Below are 18,153 nucleotides of genomic sequence, written 5' to 3'. Positions count from 1 at the left end.
TGCAGAGGGATCTGGATAGGCTGAGCGAGTGGGCGAGGACCTGGCAGATGGAGTATAATGTTAGCAAGTGTGAGGTTATCCACTTTGGCAGAAATAATAGTAGGAGGGATTACTATTTAAAAGGCGAAAAGCTGCAGCATGCTACGGTGCAGAGGGACCTGGGGGGTCCTTGTGCACGAGTCACAAAAACCCAGTCTGCAGGTGCAGCAGGTGATCAAGAAGGCGAATGGGATGCTGGCCTTTATAGCGAGGGGAATAGAATATAAAAGTAGGGAGGTCTTCCTGCAACTGTACAGGGCACTGGTGAAGCCGCAGCTGGATTACTGTGTGCAGTTTTGGTCGCTGCACTTGTGAAAGGATATATTGGCCTTGAAGGGAGTGCAGAGGAGGTTCACTAGGCTGATACCGGAGATGAGGGGGTTAGCCTATGAGGAGAGATTGAGTAGATTGGGCCTATACTCGTTGGAGTTTAGAAGGCTGAGGGGGGATCTTATAGAGACTTACAAGATAATGAAGGGGATAAATAGGGTAGAGGTAGACAGATTCTTCCTGCTTAGAAAGGACAGCAGGACTAGAGGGCATAGCCTCAAGATAAAGGGGGGGTGGTTTAGAACAGAGTTGAGGAGGAACTTCTTCACTCAAAGGGTGGTGAATCTCTGGAATTCTCTGCCCGTTGAAGTGGTGGAGGCTACCTCGCTAAATATATTTAAGTCATGGGTGGGTAAGTTTCTGATAGACAGGGGAATTAAGGGTTATGGGGAGAGGGCGGGAAAGTGGAACTGATCCACTTCAGATCAGCCATGATCTTATTGAATGGTGGGGCAGGCTCGAAGGGCTAGATGGCCTACTCCTGCTCCGAGTTCTTATGTTCTTACCTCCACTGTTGCATCCGATCCTCCTCGGAGATCCGGAAAACAAAACGCCTCTTGTTCTTGGTCCGGAACATCTGGCGGCGACCGCACTCCGTCGTCTCAGGGACATGGAAACTGTCCGTCTCTAGGCCGGGAAAGAGGAGGGAGAAAGCGGAGAAGTCAAAACATTACGCAAGGAAGAGGGGAACACTATGTGGGAAGCAGAGACCATGCCAACACTGAGGAAGAGGCTCACAGAGGACAATGACTGACACACGAGAAGGCCATTCAACCCATCCTCTCAATGCTGTTCATTTTTTATTCATCCCTGGGACATGGGTGTCCCTGGCTGGGCCAGCATTTATTACCCATCCCTAGTTGCACTTGGAGGGCAGTTGAGAGTCAACCACATTGCTGTGTCTCTGGAGTCACATGTAGGCCAGACCGGGGTAAGGACGGCAGATTTCCTTCCCTAAAGGGAACCGGATGGGTTTTTCCCACAATGGGTCATCAGCAGATTCTTAATTCCAGATATTTTTTATTGAATTCAAATTCCGCCAGTGTGGTAAGGCCACACTTGGAATACTGTGTACAGTTCTAGTCACCCTATTATAGAAAGGATATTATTAAACTAGAAAGAGTGCAGAAAAGATTTACTAGGATGCTACTGGGACTTGATGGATTGAGTTATAAGGAGAGGCTGGATAGACTGGGACTTTTTTCTCTGGAGTGTAGGAGGCTGAGGGGTGATCTTATAGAGGTCTATAAAATAATGAGGGGCACAGATCAGCTAGATAGTCAATATCTTTTCCCCAAAGGTAGGGGAGTCTAAAACAAGAGGGCAGAGGTTTAAGGTGAGAGGGGAGAGATATAAAAGTGTCCAAAGAGGCAATTTTTTCACACAGAGGTTGGTGAGTGTCTGGAACAAGCTGCCAGAGATAGTGATAGAGGTGGGTACAATTTTGTCTTTTAAAAAGCATTTTGACAGTTACATGGGTAAGATGGGTATAGAGGGATATGGGCCAAATGTGGGCAACTGGGACTAGCTTAGTGATTAAAAAAAGGGCGGCTTGGATAGGTTGGGCCAATGGGCCTGTTATAACAAGGTGACCAAAACTGCACACAATACTCCAAGTGCAGCCTTGGTGGAATTTGAATTCAATTTTAAAAAATCTGGAATTAAGAATCTACTGATGACCATGAAACCATTGTGAGAAAAACCCGTCTGGTGTCCTTTAGGGAAGGAAATCTGCCATCCTTACCTGGTCTGGCCTATGTGTAATTCCAGAGCCACAGTAAATGTAGTTGAGTCTCCACTGCCCTCTGGACAAGGGCAACTCGGGATGGGCAATAAATGCTGGACCAGCCAGCAACACAATGTCCCAGGAATGAATAAAATCTCAATGCCTTGACTGATGAAGGCTACAGTGCTATCTCTGACTATCTCTGATGCTGCTTTCAATGAACGACGTACTTGGGAGAGAGAGAATGACAGCCAAAGGACAGAAAGAGAAGACAGAGGGTGGGAGAGGGGAGAGAGAGACAGTGACATAGTGAGGGGGGGGGCAGTCAAAGAATGAGAGGAAAGAGCAAATGAGACAAGAAGGGCCTCTCAGTCAAAATGTCCAACGTATACAAACGAGTTTAACACATATGTCCAGGAGTAAAGGAACACAAACAAGGTGAATTCTGACCTGCTTCCTTATTCCGTAGGTAGATTAGTCGGAAAGGCTCGCTTGCAGAGAGATTCAGTGACCCATCAGGGCTTAGGGGGCGGACCTATACATGTCAAAGCAGATTGATTAATTCAGGGCAGTGTCTAAATGGGGTCAGCACATCCCTACAGTGCAGAAGGAGGTCATTCGGCCTATCGAACCTGCACAACAATCCCACCCAGGCCCTAATCCTGGAACTCCATGTATTTACCCTGCTGATCCCCCTGATACTAAGGGTCAATTTACCATGGCCAATCCACCTAACCTGCACATCTTTGGACGCTAAGGGGCAATTTAGCATGGCCAATCCACCTAACCTACACATCTTTGGACACTAAGGGGCAATTTAGCATGACCAATCCACCTAACCTACACAACTTTGGACAGTAAGGGACCATTTAGCATGGCCAATCCACCTAACCTGTACATCTTTTCAGCTCTGTAGGGTATCTATTATTCTATGATTCTTTCTTTGGACACTAAGGGGCAATTTAGGATGGCCAATCCATCTAACCCACTCATCTTTGGACACTAAAGGGCAAATTAGGTTGGTCAATGCACCTAACCTACACATTTTTGGACACTAAGGGGCAATTTAGCATGGCCAATCCAATTAACCTGCACATCTTTGGACTGTGGGAGGGAACCGGAGCATCCGGAGGAAACCCACTCAGACACGGGTAGAACATGCAGACTCCACACAGACAGTGACCCAAGCCGGGAATCGAACCTGGGTCCCTGGCGCTGTGAGGCAGCAGTGCTAACCCACTGTGCTGCCCATTACTAATCCGGACCCAGACCATTACCAACTGGCCATCCAATGGATGCCACCTTTAGCGGTTCTGGGACGGAGGCTGCATTAATGAATACCCTGCTCGCTACCCTCCCCATTCTCCACATTGCCCCAGCTCCCTCTCCCTTGTTCCCCAGGCTTTGTCAGCTTACCTTCTTCAGGGGGATTGTCTGAATCCATTTGGCTGTCTGCACGTCAAACACGTCCACGGCGTTCTCGCTGTACACTGCAAGGTGTGGCCCATTAGAGGCTGCAGGGAACAAACCAAGTTTACAAACTCCACAAGCACAGACTAATTCCTTCTGATTTGATTCAATTTATTGTCACATGTATTAACATGCAGTGAAAAGTATTGTTTCTTGCGTGTGATACAGACAAAGCATACTGTTAATAGAGAAGGAAAGGAGAAAGTGCAGAATGTAGTGTTACAGTCACAGTGGGGGTGTAGAGGAAGATCAACTTAATATTTGATTTGATTTATTATTGTCACATGTATTAGTGTACAGTGAAAAGTATTGTTTCTTGCACGCTATATAGACAAAGCATACCGTTCATAGAGAAGGAAAGGAGACAGTGCAGAATGTAGTGTTACAGTCACAGCGAGGGTGTAGAGAAAGATCAATTTAATGCGAGGTAGGTCCATTCAAAAGTCTGACAGCAGCAGGGAAGAAGCTGTTCTTGAGTCGGTTGGTACGTGACCTCAGACTTTTGTATCTTTCTCCTGATGGAAGAAGGTGGAAGAGAGAATGTCCGGGGTGTGTGGGGGTCCTTGATTATGCCGGCTGCTTTTCCCGAGGCAGCGGGAAGTGTAGACAGAGTCACTGGATGGGAGGCTGGTTTGCCTGATGGATTGGGCTACATTCACAACGTTTTATAGTCTCTTGCGGTCTTGGGCAGAGCAGGAGCCCATACCAAGCTGTGATACAACCAGAAAGAATGCTTTCTGTGGGGCATCTGTAAAAGTTGGTGAGAGTCGTAGCTGACATGCCAAATTTCCTTTGTCTTCTGAGAAAGTAGAGGCGTTGGTGGGGCTTTCTTAACTATAGTGTCAGCATGGGGGGGAACCAGGACAGGTTGTTGATGATCTGAACACCTAAAAACCTGAAGCTCTCGACCCTTTCTACTTCGTCCCCGTTGATGTAGACAGGGGAATGTTCTCCTTTACGCTTCCTGAGATCGATGAGAATCTCCTTCATTTCATTTTCCCAGAGCCGCTGAAGGAAGGCCTCCACCCTTGCCCAGTGATTCCCCCTGCCCCCCAAGGATTAGGGAAAGGGGAGAATACTCAGCCAGGTTTCCTGGTGCAGGGCATGAGTGGGCTACAAGCAGCAGCTTGGAGTCTCAGCCCGGTTGTCTATTGAGTGAAGTTGATGAGAGGGAACTTAACATGGGGCTGAGTCCCACATTCTCTCCCACTCCCCCGTGGGAGCGAGTCCCACATTCTCCCCCACTCCCCCGTGGGAGCGAGTCCCACATTCTCTCCCACTCCCCCGTGGGAGCGAGTCCCACATTCTCCCCCACTCCCCCGTGGGAGCGAGTCCCACATTCTCCCCCACTCCCCGTGGGAGCGAGTCCCACGTTTCCCTCTGAGTAAAGAAGTTTCTTCGGAATCCTTGATTATTATTTTTAACGTTGACAGCCCCTGTTTCTGGTTTCCTCCATCCAGTGGACATGTTTGGTCTACATGTCTGAATTCAGATAGCATGCTCTAAGAGGGGGATGGTAACCATGGACTTCCAGATGTTGGGCCATGGTACTCCTTGGCAAGGTACTGCAGTGGTTTGCCCTTGCCTTCTGCAGGTTCTGGCTCACCAGGAGACTCTAAACGCTTGCTTTAGGCAGATGGAAAAATGTCTCATTACTTGAGAAAGGATATACTGGCACTGGAGGGGGTGCAGAGGAGATTCACTGGGGTGATTCCGGAGTTGGGAGGGTTGGCTTCTGAGGAGAGACTGATTAGACTGGGACTATACTCATTGGAATTCAGAAGAATGAGGAGAGATCTTATAGAAACATATAAGATTATCTCTAAGGTAGGGATATATTTGGTGCACCTTTATGGACCGAAGGGCCTGTATTGTGCTGTAGTTTTTCTATGTTTCTATTATGAAGGGAATAGATAAGACAGAAGCAGGGAAGTTGTTTCCACTGGGAGTCTGAGGTCATGTACCAACCAACTCAAGAACAGTTCTTCCCTGCTGCCGTCAGACTTCTGAATGGACCTTTCTTGTATTAAGTTGATCTTTCTCTATACCCTAGCTGTGACTGTAACACTACATTCTGCACTGTCTCCTTTCCTTCTCTATGAACAGTATGCTTTGTCTGTACAGCACTAAAGAAACAAAAAATTTCACTGTATGCTAATACATGTGACAATAATAAAATCAAGTCAAATACAATATATAAGATGATGAAGGGAATCGATAAGATAGAAGCAGGGAGGTTGTTTCCACTGGCGGGTGAAACTAGAACTAAGGGGCATGGCCTCAAAATAAGGGGGAGCAGATTTAGGACTGAGTTGAGGAGGAACTTCTTCACACAAAGGGTTGTGAATCTGTGGAATTCCCTCCCCAGTTGAGGCTCCCTCATTGAATGTTTTTAAGGCAAGGATAGATAGATTTTTGAACAGTAAAGGAATTAAGGGTTATGGTGAGCGGGCGGGTAAGTGGAGCTGAGTCCATGAAAAGATCAGCCATGATCTTATTGAATGGCGGGGCAGGCTCGAGGGGCCAAATGGCCCACTCCTGCTCCTAGTTCTTATGTTCAGCTTGATCACCAGCTGTTTGGCTGTGTCAGCAACACACCTTCTGTGGCCATCAAGTTCTGACGTGGGCTCAAACTGGGAGCTGCTAGCTCAGAGGCAGGGACGCTACCCAGTGCACCACAGGACCTCCCACTCTCCATCCACCCTCTCGAAACCCTTACAGACCTCTATCAGGTCACCCTCCCCCAGAGCCCCAGGCTGTTCCATCTTCCTGATGGGTTATAAATCTCTCAGCAATGGTATCATTCCAGTAAATCTTTTCTACACTTTCTCCAGTGCCTCTCTAACATTTTAATTATATAGAAACAAAAGACCATAAGGTACAGGAGCAGAATTAGGCCATTCGGCCCATTGAGTCTGCTCTCTGATATGTCTCTCAACCCCGTTCTCCTGCCTTTTTCCCGTAACAGAATTATTCACAGAAACTCCTAGTGTGGCCTAACCGAGGTTCAAAACAAGTTTAACATCACTTCTCTGCTTTTGGATTAGAGTCACAGAATCCCAACAGAGCAGAAGAATATCATTCGGCCCATCGAGTCTGCACTGACAACAATCCCACCCAGACTCTATCCCCGTAACCCCATGTATTTACCCTAGCTAGTCCCCCTGACACTAAAGGGCAATTTAGCACGGCCAATCCACCCTACCCTGCACATCTTTGGACCTCTGTAGGCACAGTAAGAAGTCTCACAACACTGGGTTAAAGTCCAACAGGTTTATTTGGTTGCAGAAACTTTCGGAGCGCTGCTCCTTCATCAGGTGAGTGATGAAGGGGCAGCAAGGTCACCTGATGAACAGGCAGCACTCCGAAAGCCTGTGTTACCAAATAAATCTGTTGGACTTTAACCTTGTGTCATGAGAGTTCTTACTGTAGCATTTAAATGCTATTGGAAAGGCAGAAATATCTTAAAGTGAAGTCTTTGTATATATGAAGCAAAGCATACACGGAATCCCACAGAGGGGCATAGATATGGCGGCCCAGTGACACAGTGGGTTCGCACTGCTGCCTCACAGCATCAGGGACCCAGGTTTGATTCCCAGCTTGTGTCACTGTCTGTGTGGAGTCTGCACATTCTCCCCGTGTCTGCGTGGGTTTCCTCCTGGTGCTCCGGTTTCCTCCCACACTCCAAAGATGTGTGGGTTAGGGGGATTGGCTGTGCTAAATTGCCCCTTAGTGTCCAAAGATGTGTAGGTTAGGTGGATTGGCCATGCTAAATTGCCCCTTAGTATCCAAAGATGTGCAGGTTAGGGGGATTGGCCATGCTAAATTGCCCCTTAGTATCCAAAGATGTGCGGGTTAGGTGGATTGGCCATGCTAAATTCTAGGTTCTATGTTCTAACCTAGCCACAATCTGAAAGATGTGCCGGGTTAGGGTGCATTGGCCGTGCTAAATTCTCTCTCAGTGTAACGAGAACAGGCACTAGAGTGTGGCGACTGAGGGATTTTCACAGTAACTTCATTGCGGTGTTAATGGGAGCATACTTGTGACACTAATAAATAAATAAACACTTACCTGCTGCGATAGGCTGTGCTGGCCACATCAGCTCCTGTTGCCATGACCTCTGACCCTGGCCGTTGACATAGATGCCAACCATGTTGAAACAGAGGAGATACAGGTCGTGGGAGACGGTCACTGCGCACAAGGCCTCCAGCTGCCCGTGGGCGAGGAACGTCAATGTTCGGTCCTCTGGGCTGACCAGGCTGGCCGGGGCCCCCTCACTCACCAAGGGGTACAGGCTGAAACCGGACGGGTAGCCGATGCACACATGCTTCTCGAAGACCCCCATCCACTGCACGGTCCCCGGGGCCTGGAGCTCCCATGTCCGTTTGTATGGCTGCTTGCCGCTGCCCAGCTGGTAACAGGCCACGTGCCTCTTGGTGGCCGTACACAGCCAGCTGGCTGTCCTGCCCTGGCTCCTGCCCCCCGTAGCCATCAGCTGGGTGCCCCTGGCCTCGGACAGCTTGGTCCCAGTCGCCTCTGGGTTCTTCAGCTCCTCCCAGGTATAGAGACGCAGGTTCCGGTTCCTTCCGCACAGTACGGCCAGCTGCTTGGTGTCGGGCACCAGCTCGATCTGATGGACCCGCTTACTGTCACCAAGCAGAATTATCTCTGCAACACACGACACGGGGACTCTTTAAAATGTGACACCATCAGACTCGTAACCATTGAGAGGCTCAACTCTTCCTCATTAATCTCCTTGGCGGCACAGATCCCCAGGTTCCTCAATCCTACTGAGTCTTCATCCCTCAAACCCAGTTCCCACCAACTTACCTCATCCTCATTTCCCACAATCTCACCTTGCCTCCCCATCCAACTCCCTCTCCGTCACCCTGAATCCAACCCTGTCTCCCTCAATACCACCCACCCTCTCTCCCTCAGTCCCACCCTAACCCCGTCTCCCTCAATCCCACCCTCACCCCGTCTCCTTCAATACCACCCTCACCCCGTCTCCCTCAGTCCCACCCTCACCCCGTCTCCCTCAGTCCCACCCTCACCCCGTCTCTCTCAATCCCACCGTCACCCCGTCTCCCTCAATACCATCCTCACCCCGTCTCCCTCAATCCCACCCTCACCCCGTCTCTCTCAATCCCGCCCTCACTCCGTCTCCCTCAGTCCCGCCCTAACCCCGTCTCCCTCAATCCCGCCCTCACCCCGTCTCCCTCAGTCCCGCCCTCACCCCGTCTCCCTCAGTCCCGCCCTCACCCCGTCTCCCTCAGTCCCGCCCTCACCCCGTCTCCCTCAATCCCGCCCTCACCCCGTCTCCCTCAGTCCCGCCCTCACCCCGTCTCCTTCAATCCCGCCCTCACCCCGTCTCCTTCAATCCCGCCCTCACCCCGTCTCCCTCAGTCCCACCCTCACCCCGTCTCCCTCAATCCCACCCTCACCCCGTCTCCCTCAATCCCACCCTCACCCCGTCTCCCTCAGTCCCACCCTCACCCCGTCTCCCTCAGTCCCACCCTCACCCCGTCTCCCTCAGTCCCACCCTCACCCCGTCTCCCTCAGTCCCACCCTCACCCCGTCTCCCTCAGTCCCACCCTCACCCCGTCTCCCTCAGTCCCACCCTCACCCCGTCTCCCTCAGTCCCACCCTCACCCCGTCTCCCTCAGTCCCACCCTCACCCCGTCTCCCTCAGTCCCACCCTCACCCCGTCTCCCTCAGTCCCACCCTCACCCCGTCTCCCTCAGTCCCACCCTCACCCCGTCTCCCTCAGTCCCACCCTCACCCCGTCTCCCTCAGTCCCACCCTCACCCCGTCTCCCTCAGTCCCACCCTCACCCCGTCTCCCTCAGTCCCACCCTCACCCCGTCTCCCTCAGTCCCACCCTCACCCCGTCTCCCTCAGTCCCACCCTCACCCCGTCTCCCTCAGTCCCACCCTCACCCCGTCTCCCTCAGTCCCACCCTCACCCCGTCTCCCTCAGTCCCACCCTCACCCCGTCTCCCTCAGTCCCACCCTCACCCCGTCTCCCTCAGTCCCACCCTCACCCCGTCTCCCTCAGTCCCACCCTCACCCCGTCTCCCTCAGTCCCACCCTCACCCCGTCTCCCTCAGTCCCACCCTCACCCCGTCTCCCTCAGTCCCACCCTCACCCCGTCTCCCTCAGTCCCACCCTCACCCCGTCTCCCTCAGTCCCACCCTCACCCCGTCTCCCTCAGTCCCACCCTCACCCCGTCTCCCTCAGTCCCACCCTCACCCCGTCTCCCTCAGTCCCACCCTCACCCCGTCTCCCTCAGTCCCACCCTCACCCCGTCTCCCTCAATCCCACCCTCACCCCGTCTCCCTCAATCCCACCCTCACCCCGTCTCCCTCAATCCCACCCTCACCCCGTCTCCCTCAGTCCCACCCTCACCCCGTCTCTCTCAATCCCACCCTCACTCCGTCTCCCTCAATCCCACCCTCACCCTGGCTCCCTCAATCCCACCCTCACCCTGGCTCCCTCAATCCCACCCTCACCCTGGCTCCCTCAATCCCACCCTCACCCCGGCTCCCTCAATCCCACCCTCACCCCGTCTCCCTCAATCCCACCCTCACCCCGGCTCCCTCAGTCCCACCCTCACCCCGTCTCCCTCAGTCCCACCCTCACTCCGTCTCCCTCAGTCCCACCCTCACCCCGTCTCCCTCAGTCCCACCCTCACCCCGTCTCCCTCAGTCCCACCCTCACCCCGTCTCCCTCAGTCCCACCCTCACCCCGTCTCCCTCAGTCCCACCCTCACCCCGTCTCCCTCAGTCCCACCCTCACCCCGTCTCCCTCAGTCCCACCCTCACCCCGTCTCCCTCAGTCCCACCCTCACCCCGTCTCCCTCAGTCCCACCCTCACCCCGTCTCCCTCAATCCCACCCTCACCCCGTCTCCCTCAATCCCACCCTCAGTCCGTCTCCCTCAATCCCACCCTCAGTCCGTCTCCCTCAATCCCACCCTCACCCCGTCTCTCTCAATCCCACCCTCAGTCCGTCTCCCTCAATTCCACCCTCACCCCGTCTCTCTCAATCCCACCCTCAGTCCGTCTCCCTCAATCCCACCCTCACCCCGTCTCCCTCAGTCCCACCCTCACCCCGTCTCCCTCAGTCCCACCCTCACCCCGTCTCCCTCAGTCCCACCCTCACCCCGTCTCCCTCAGTCCCACCCTCACCCCGTCTCCCTCAGTCCCACCCTCACTCCGTCTCCCTCAGTCCCACCCTCACTCCGTCTCCCTCAGTCCCACCCTCACCCCGTCTCTCTCAATCCCACCCTCAGTCCGTCTCCCTCAATCCCACCCTCACTCCGTCTCCCTCAATCCCACCCTCACCCTGGCTCCCTCAATCCCACCCTCACCCTGGCTCCCTCAATCCCACCCTCACCCTGGCTCCCTCAATCCCACCCTCACCCCGTCTCCCTCAATCCCACCCTCACCCTGGCTCCCTCAGTCCCACCCTCACCCCGTCTCCCTCAATCCCACCCTCACTCCGTCTCCCTCAGTCCCACCCTCACCCCGTCTCTCTCAATCCCACCCTCACTCCGTCTCCCTCAATCCCACCCTCACCCTGGCTCCCTCAATCCCACCCTCACCCTGGCTCCCTCAATCCCACCCTCACCCTGGCTCCCTCAATCCCACCCTCACCCCGTCTCCCTCAATCCCACCCTCACCCTGGCTCCCTCAATCCCACCCTCACCCTGGCTCCCTCAATCCCACCCTCACCCTGGCTCCCTCAATCCCACCCTCACCCTGGCTCCCTCAATCCCACCCTCACCCTGGCTCCCTCAGTCCCACCCTCACCCCGTCTCCCTCAATCCCACCCTCACTCCGTCTCCCTCAGTCCCACCCTCACCCCGTCTCTCTCAATCCCACCCTCAGTCCGTCTCCCTCAATCCCACCCTCACCCCGTCTCTCTCAATCCCACCCTCACTCCGTCTCCCTCAATCCCACCCTCACCCTGGCTCCCTCAATCCCACCCTCACCCTGGCTCCCTCAATCCCACCCTCACCCTGGCTCCCTCAATCCCACCCTCACCCTGGCTCCCTCAATCCCACCCTCACCCTGGCTCCCTCAATCCCACCCTCACCCACTGCCTCTCTCAAAGCCGCTGTGTCCCCTGTCACATGTCTAGCTTTGTGTCCTTATCCCTCGATCGTCCCGACTTGCCTTCTCCCATATGGTCTTGACCTCAGTTAGGTCGGCTCCCAGTATAAATAACAGGCCGAGACAGCTGGGAGACTGTGTATTTACCATTTGTAGTCACATTGATAAGAAAGAGTCCTTCATCAGTGCCCAGGGCGAGTCGTTCCTTGTCTGAGATGAGAAGAATAGTGATTAAAGTAAGCATGACAGAATCCAAGGGAGAGTGTAAAGGAGAGAACAAAAAAGAACATTATCTAACCCGTGCTGTACCTGTCCTGGGAGTGTTTGATGGGGGACAGTGTAGAGGGAGCTTTACTCTGTATCTAACCCCGTGCTGTACCTGTCCTGGGAGTGTTTGATGGGGGACAGTGTAGAGGGAGCTTTACTCTGTATCTAACCCCGTGCTGTACCTGTCCTGGGATGGGGGACAGTGTAGAGGGAGCTTTACTCTGTATCTAACCCCGTGCTGTACCTGTCCTGGGAGTGTTTGATGGAGGGACAGTGTAGAGGGAGCTTTACTCTGTATCTAACCCCGTGCTGTACCAGTCCTGGGAGTGTTTGATGGGGACAGTGTAGAGGGAGCTTTACTCTGTATCTAACCCCGTGCTGTACCTGTCCTGGGTGTGTTTGATGGGGGGACAGTGTAGATGGAGCTTTACTCTGTATCTAACCCCGTGCTGTACCTGTCCTGGGAGTGTTTGATGGGGGACAGTGTAGAGGGAGCTTTACTCTGTATCTAACCCTGTGCTGTACCTGTCCTGGGAGTGTTTGACCGGGAACAGTGTAGAGGGAGATTTACTCAGTCTGTGGTGTTGAAGACGTTACCTAGTATGGTAGCTGTTAGTGTGTTGCGGATCAGTGGCAATGCACTGTCATACGCCTCCTTGAGACACACTGCCGGCCGCTCCTGAGAGCTGCTCTGCTTGCGGATGGTGACCAGCTCGTTGATCACCGTCACCCACTTCTTCTTCTCGCTCTCATTCTCGGCCAGCACCAAAAGTGAGGTCTTGGTGTTGGGGACCGTCAGCTGTGTTGCCGTTATCTGTTGGAACAAGCAGAGACAGGATAGTCTGGAAGCCGGGCAATATCCCCAGCGGGGGGAGAGAACAGGCCGTTAGTCGCGCCAGTCACAACCGGGATGGGGGCAAGTCTTGGAGCTGGTTGATTTGGCAGGCTCGAGCTTCAATTGGAGGCAGAAAACAGCCACAGAACATAAAGTATAGAAACAGAAGCAGGTTCGAAGTAGAAATAGAACATAGAACAGTACAGTACTGGCCCTTCGGCCCTCAATGTTGTGCCGAGCTATGTCCAATCCCAACATCAAGCTATCCCACTCCCTATCATTCTGGAGTGCTCCACGTGCCTATCCAATAACCGCTTGAAAGTTCCTAAAGTGTCCGACTCCACTATCACAGCAGGCAGTGCATTCCACACCCCAACCACTCTCTGAGTGGAGAACTTACCTCGGACACCCCTCCTATATCTCCCACCATGAATCTTATAATTATGCCCCCTAGGGTCAAGAACTTCAGGTTTTTAGGTGTCCAGATCACCAACAACCTATCCTGATCCCACCATGCCGACATTATAGTTAAGAAAGCCCATCAACGCCTCTACTTTCTCAGAAGACTAAGGAAATTTGGCATGCCAGCTACGACTCTCACCAACTTTTACAGACGCACTGTAGAAAGCATTCTTTCTGGTTGTATCACAGCTTGGTCTGGGCTCCTGCTCTGCCCAAGACTGCAAGGAACTACAAAGGGTCGTGAATGTAGCCCAATCCATCGCAAAAACCAGCCTCCCATCCATTGACTCTGTCTGTACTTCCCGCTGCCTCGGGGAAAAGCAGCCGGCATAATCAAGGACCCCACATACCCCGGACATTCTCTCTTCCACCTTCTTCCATCGGGAAAAAGATACAAAAGTCTGAGGTCACGTACCAACTGACTGGGCAACACGGTGGCACAATGGGTTAGTGCTGCTGCCTTATAGCACCAGGGACTCGGGTTCGATTCCCGGCTTGGGTTACTGTCTGTGTGGAGTCTGCTCATTCTCCCGTGTCTGCGTGGGTTTCCTTCGGGTGCTCCTGTTTCCTCCCACAGTCCGAAAGACTGGTTAGGTACATTGGCCATGCTGAATTCTCCCTCAGTATACCCGAACTGGCGCCAAAGTGTGGCAACTAGGGGAATTTCACAGTAACTTCACTGCAGTGTTAATGTGAGCCTACTTGTGACACTAATAAATAAACTTAAACTTAAAAACCTAAGAACAACTTCTTCCCTGCTGCTGTCAGACCTTCGAGCAGACTACCATATAGTAAGCTGATCTTTCTCTACACCTAGCTGTGACTGTAACACTACATTCTGCACTCTCTCCTTTCCTTCTCTATGAACAATGTGCCGTATAACACACAAGAAACAATACTTTTCACTGTATCCCAATACATGTGACAATAATAAATAAAATCAAAAAAGGATTTTCTTTTTATTCATCCCTGGGACATGGGTTGTCGCTGGCTGGGCCAGCATTTATTGCCCTCCCTAGTTGCCCTTGGAGGGCAATTGAGATTCAACCACATTGCTGTGGGGTGACATTTACACCAAACCAGCTAAGGACGGCAGATTTCTTCCCAAAGGGAACATTGGTGAACCAGATAGGTATCCCCGACAATCAACAGTGGGTCATAAGTGGATTCTTAAACAAAAACAGAAAATCTGTGGGGAGAGAATAGAGCCAACGTTTCGAGTCTGAATGACCTTTGTCAGAACTGAGAGTGATGTGGAGATGCTGGTGTTGGACTGGGGTGGGCACAGTAAGAAGTCTCACAACACCAGGTTAAAGTCCAACAGGTTTATTTGGTAGCACGAGCTTTCGGAGCGCTGCCCTTCATCAGGTGAGTGAACTGAGAGCAAAGAGAGTCAGTGGAGATTTATACTATGAGAGTGGGGGGAGGTGGAATGGGATGAAGGAAATGTAAATGGAGATACAGAAGGCCAAGAAGGTGCTAAATATTGTGCATTAATTGATCAGAATGCGTGAATGGCAGAACGGAAGTGCAGATGTTAAAGGACTGCTTTTGGCTGGGAGGGGATATGGAAACAGGATAGGCAAATGTAGTGAAGATGCAAGCTCAACCTAAAGGAATGACTGAGCAGGCTCAAAGGGCTGAATGGTCTCCTCCTGTGGCTACAATCTGCAAAGTTGGCTAAATTCAGCTTTGGAGTAAGAAGAGTTCTAAAGTTAACCAAGTACCCCGAGCCCAAGGCATATAATCAGCACAATAAGTAATCTCACAACACCAGGTCAAAGATAACAGGTTTATTTGGTAGCACGAGCTTTTGGAACACTGCCCTTCATTGGGTGAGGGAGACGGGGAGAAGGTGGGACTGAGGGAGACGGGGAGAAGGTGGGACTGAGGGAGACGGGGAGAAGGTGGGACTGAGGGAGACGGGGGAGAAGGTGGGACTGAGGGAGACGGGGAGAAGGTGGGACTGAGGGAGACGGGGAGAAGGTGGGACTGAGGGAGACGGGGAGAAGGTGGGACTGAGGGAGACGGGGAGAAGGTGGGACTGAGGAGACGGGGAGAAGGTGGGACTGAGGGAGACGGGAGAAGGTGGGACTGAGGGAGACGGGAGAAGGTGGGACTGAGGGAGACGGGGAGAAGGTGGGACTGAGGGAGACGGGGAGAAGGTGGGACTGAGGGAGACGGGGAGAAGGTGGGACTGAGGGAGACGGGGAGAAGGTGGGACTGAGGGAGACGGGGAGAAGGTGGGACTGAGGGAGACGGGGAGAAGGTGGGACTGAGGGAGACGGGGAGAAGGTGGGACTGAGGGAGACGGGGAGAAGGTGGGACTGAGGGAGACGGGGAGAAGGTGGACTGAGGGAGACGGGGAGAAGGTGGGACTGAGGGAGACGGGGAGAAGGTGGGACTGAGGGAGACGGGGAGAAGGTGGGACTGAGGAAACGGGGAGAAGGTGGGACTGAGGGAGACGGGGGAGAAGGTGGGACTGAGGGAGACGGGGAGAAGGTGGGACTGAGGGAGACGGGGAGAAGGTGGGACTGAGGGAGACGGGGAGAAGGTGGGACTGAGGGAGACGGGGAGAAGGTGGGACTGAGGGATACTGTACATAACTGTAACAACTGTAACATAATAACCCTCACCTGATGAAGGCTCTGAAAACGTGTGCTACCAAATAAACCCATTGGACTTTAAACCTGGGGTTGTGAGACTTCTTACTGTGCCCACCCTAGTCCAACACCGACATCTCCACATTATAATCAGCCAGTGTTCCTGCTCGTGATCATTGCCCAGTGAGCTTGCGTTAAGGGGAGCAGGAGACTCAGTGATTAGTCTTGAAGTAAAGGATGACAGGTTACACCATGATGGCTGTGTGATGGTCTCACTCACCCGTAATATGCAGGGAATGTCCTTCTTGTTGGCATGAATCACATCCGAGAAGAACACCGAACTCACAGAGAAGTCTTCATCTCTTAAATGCAAAGTGGGAAACTCTTTACCCAGGGGGAGAGACACCCTGAGGTCCAGGGTAACAGAGCAACACTCAAAAAACGGGGAAGGTCAGTCTAGCCCAACAAGCCAGTGCCAATCCCATATTAACCTCATGCACTCAACTTTACCTAACTTCATATCCCCCCACCTTCTCCCGATCTCCCTCAATCCCACCTTCTCCCCGTCTCCCTCAATCCCACCTTCTCCCCGTATCCCTCAATCCCACTTTCTCCCCGTATCCCTCAATCCCACCTTCTCCCCGTATCCCTCAATCCCACCTTCTCCCCGTCTCCCTCAATCCCACCTTCTCCCCGTCTCCCTCAATCCAACTTTCTCCCCATATCGCTCAATCCCACCTTCTCCCCGTATCCCTCAATCCCACCTTCTCTGTTTCCCTCAATCCTATCTTCTCCCTGTATCCATCAAACTCCACCTTCTCCCCATATCTGGTGAACTGGTGCGGCAACAAAAATCTCTCCCTCAGTGTCAACAAATGAAGAAGATTGTCATTGACTTCAGGAAGCGTAAAGGAGGACGTGCCCCCGTCTACATCAACGGGGACAAAGTGGAAAGAGTTGAGAGCTTCAAGGTTTTAGGTGTCCAGATCACCCACCCTGTCCTGGTCCCTCCACGCCGACACTATAGTTAAGAAAGCCTCCCAACGCCTCTACTTTCTCAGAAGACTAAGGAAATTTGGCATGTCCGCTACGACTCTCACCAACTTTTACAGATGCCCCACAGAAAGCATTCTTTCTGGTTGTATCACAGCTTGGTCTGGGCTCCTGCTCTGCCCAAGACCGCAAGAAACTACAAAAGGTTGTGAATGCAGCCCAATCCATCACACAAACCAGCCTCCCATCATTGACTCTGTCTACACTTCCCACTGCCTCGGGAAAAGCAGCCACCCCGGACATTCTCTCTTCCACCTTCTTCCATCAGGAAAAAGATACAAAAGTCTGAGGTCCCGTACCGACCGACTCAAGAACAGCTGCTTCCCTGCTGCTGTCAGACTTTTGAATGGACCTACCTCACATTAAGCTGATCTTTCTCTACACCCTCGCTGTGACTGTAACACTACATTCTGCACTCTCTCCTTTCCTTCTCTATGAATGGTATGCTTTGTCTGTATAGCACGCAAGAAACAATACTTTTCACTGTATGCATAATATTATGTAATATTACATAATATTATGTAATAGGTTATACTATATGTAATTAATATTATGTACTAATATTATGTAATATTAATAAATTAAGATGTATTAATATTATGTAATAAATGTAGTATTATTTACATGTGACAATAATAAATCAAATCAATCCCCATATCCCTCAATCCCACTGTCTCCCCGTGTCCCTCTTCCCACCTTCTCTCCGTATTCCCCCAATCCAACCTCCTCTCAATCCTGAGTCCTCCAGCCTGCTGCCCAGGTCACATGAGATTCAGTGTCCCTCAGCATTATATAACTCCATCACGGGTTCCTTGGTTTGCACCCACCCGCTCCCCCCCTCCACCCCCCACCCACACCGGCCCCAATCTGGGAACCTACTCACCGCAGATCGAAGACGTGAGTGAGGGTGGCGTAGGCCGGGGAGCCCCTCGACTCAGCCAGTTCATAGAGGAAGATTTTAAAGTCGCAGAGGATGGCGTGTGCCCGCTGCCAACCCTTCTTCACCCCTGTCGGTTTTGGGACCTGAGGGGCAGGAACAAAGGCTCAGAGACAATTCCGAGAGGGGGTGGGGGGGGGGTGGACATTCTAGAGTAATCTTTACAACCTCTGCCCTCACTGCCAGCAGTGTTCACTGGTAACTGCCTCAATATATCATCAGTGGGCCATTTGTCACTTTTTTCATTGTTCATTATTTATTAGGAATCCTTGTTCAAGATTCTGTTAAGGTTAACGTGCAGGTTCAGGCAGCAGGTA

General features: G+C 52.4%; 1 protein-coding gene across 2 annotated transcripts in view; it reads right to left on the bottom strand.

Moving 5' to 3' along the window:
• Positions 1-18,153, bottom strand: part of LOC145339320 (serine/threonine-protein kinase MRCK alpha-like) — an 82,412-nt gene that overhangs the window by 6,498 nt on the left and 57,761 nt on the right. For both annotated transcript variants that reach the window (XM_080183746.1, XM_080183747.1), the window contains exons 26-33: positions 17,783-17,922; positions 16,127-16,208; positions 12,544-12,760; positions 11,827-11,889; positions 7,638-8,234; positions 3,512-3,609; positions 2,546-2,630; positions 876-996 (exon numbers count right to left, since the gene is read on the bottom strand). In XM_080183746.1, coding sequence (XP_080039872.1) covers positions 876-996; positions 2,546-2,630; positions 3,512-3,609; positions 7,638-8,234; positions 11,827-11,889; positions 12,544-12,760; positions 16,127-16,208; positions 17,783-17,922 — 1,403 coding nt within the window. The remainder of the gene's footprint in view (positions 1-875; positions 997-2,545; positions 2,631-3,511; positions 3,610-7,637; positions 8,235-11,826; positions 11,890-12,543; positions 12,761-16,126; positions 16,209-17,782; positions 17,923-18,153) is intronic.

Source organism: Carcharhinus amblyrhynchos, unplaced genomic scaffold, assembly GCF_965287045.1.
Source record: "Carcharhinus amblyrhynchos unplaced genomic scaffold, sCarAmb.v2.hapA scaffold_402, whole genome shotgun sequence".
Classification (NCBI taxonomy): Eukaryota; Metazoa; Chordata; class Chondrichthyes; order Carcharhiniformes; family Carcharhinidae; genus Carcharhinus; species Carcharhinus amblyrhynchos.
Note: the sequence above shows the minus strand (reverse complement) of the source record. Positions and strands in the feature narration are given on the sequence as shown.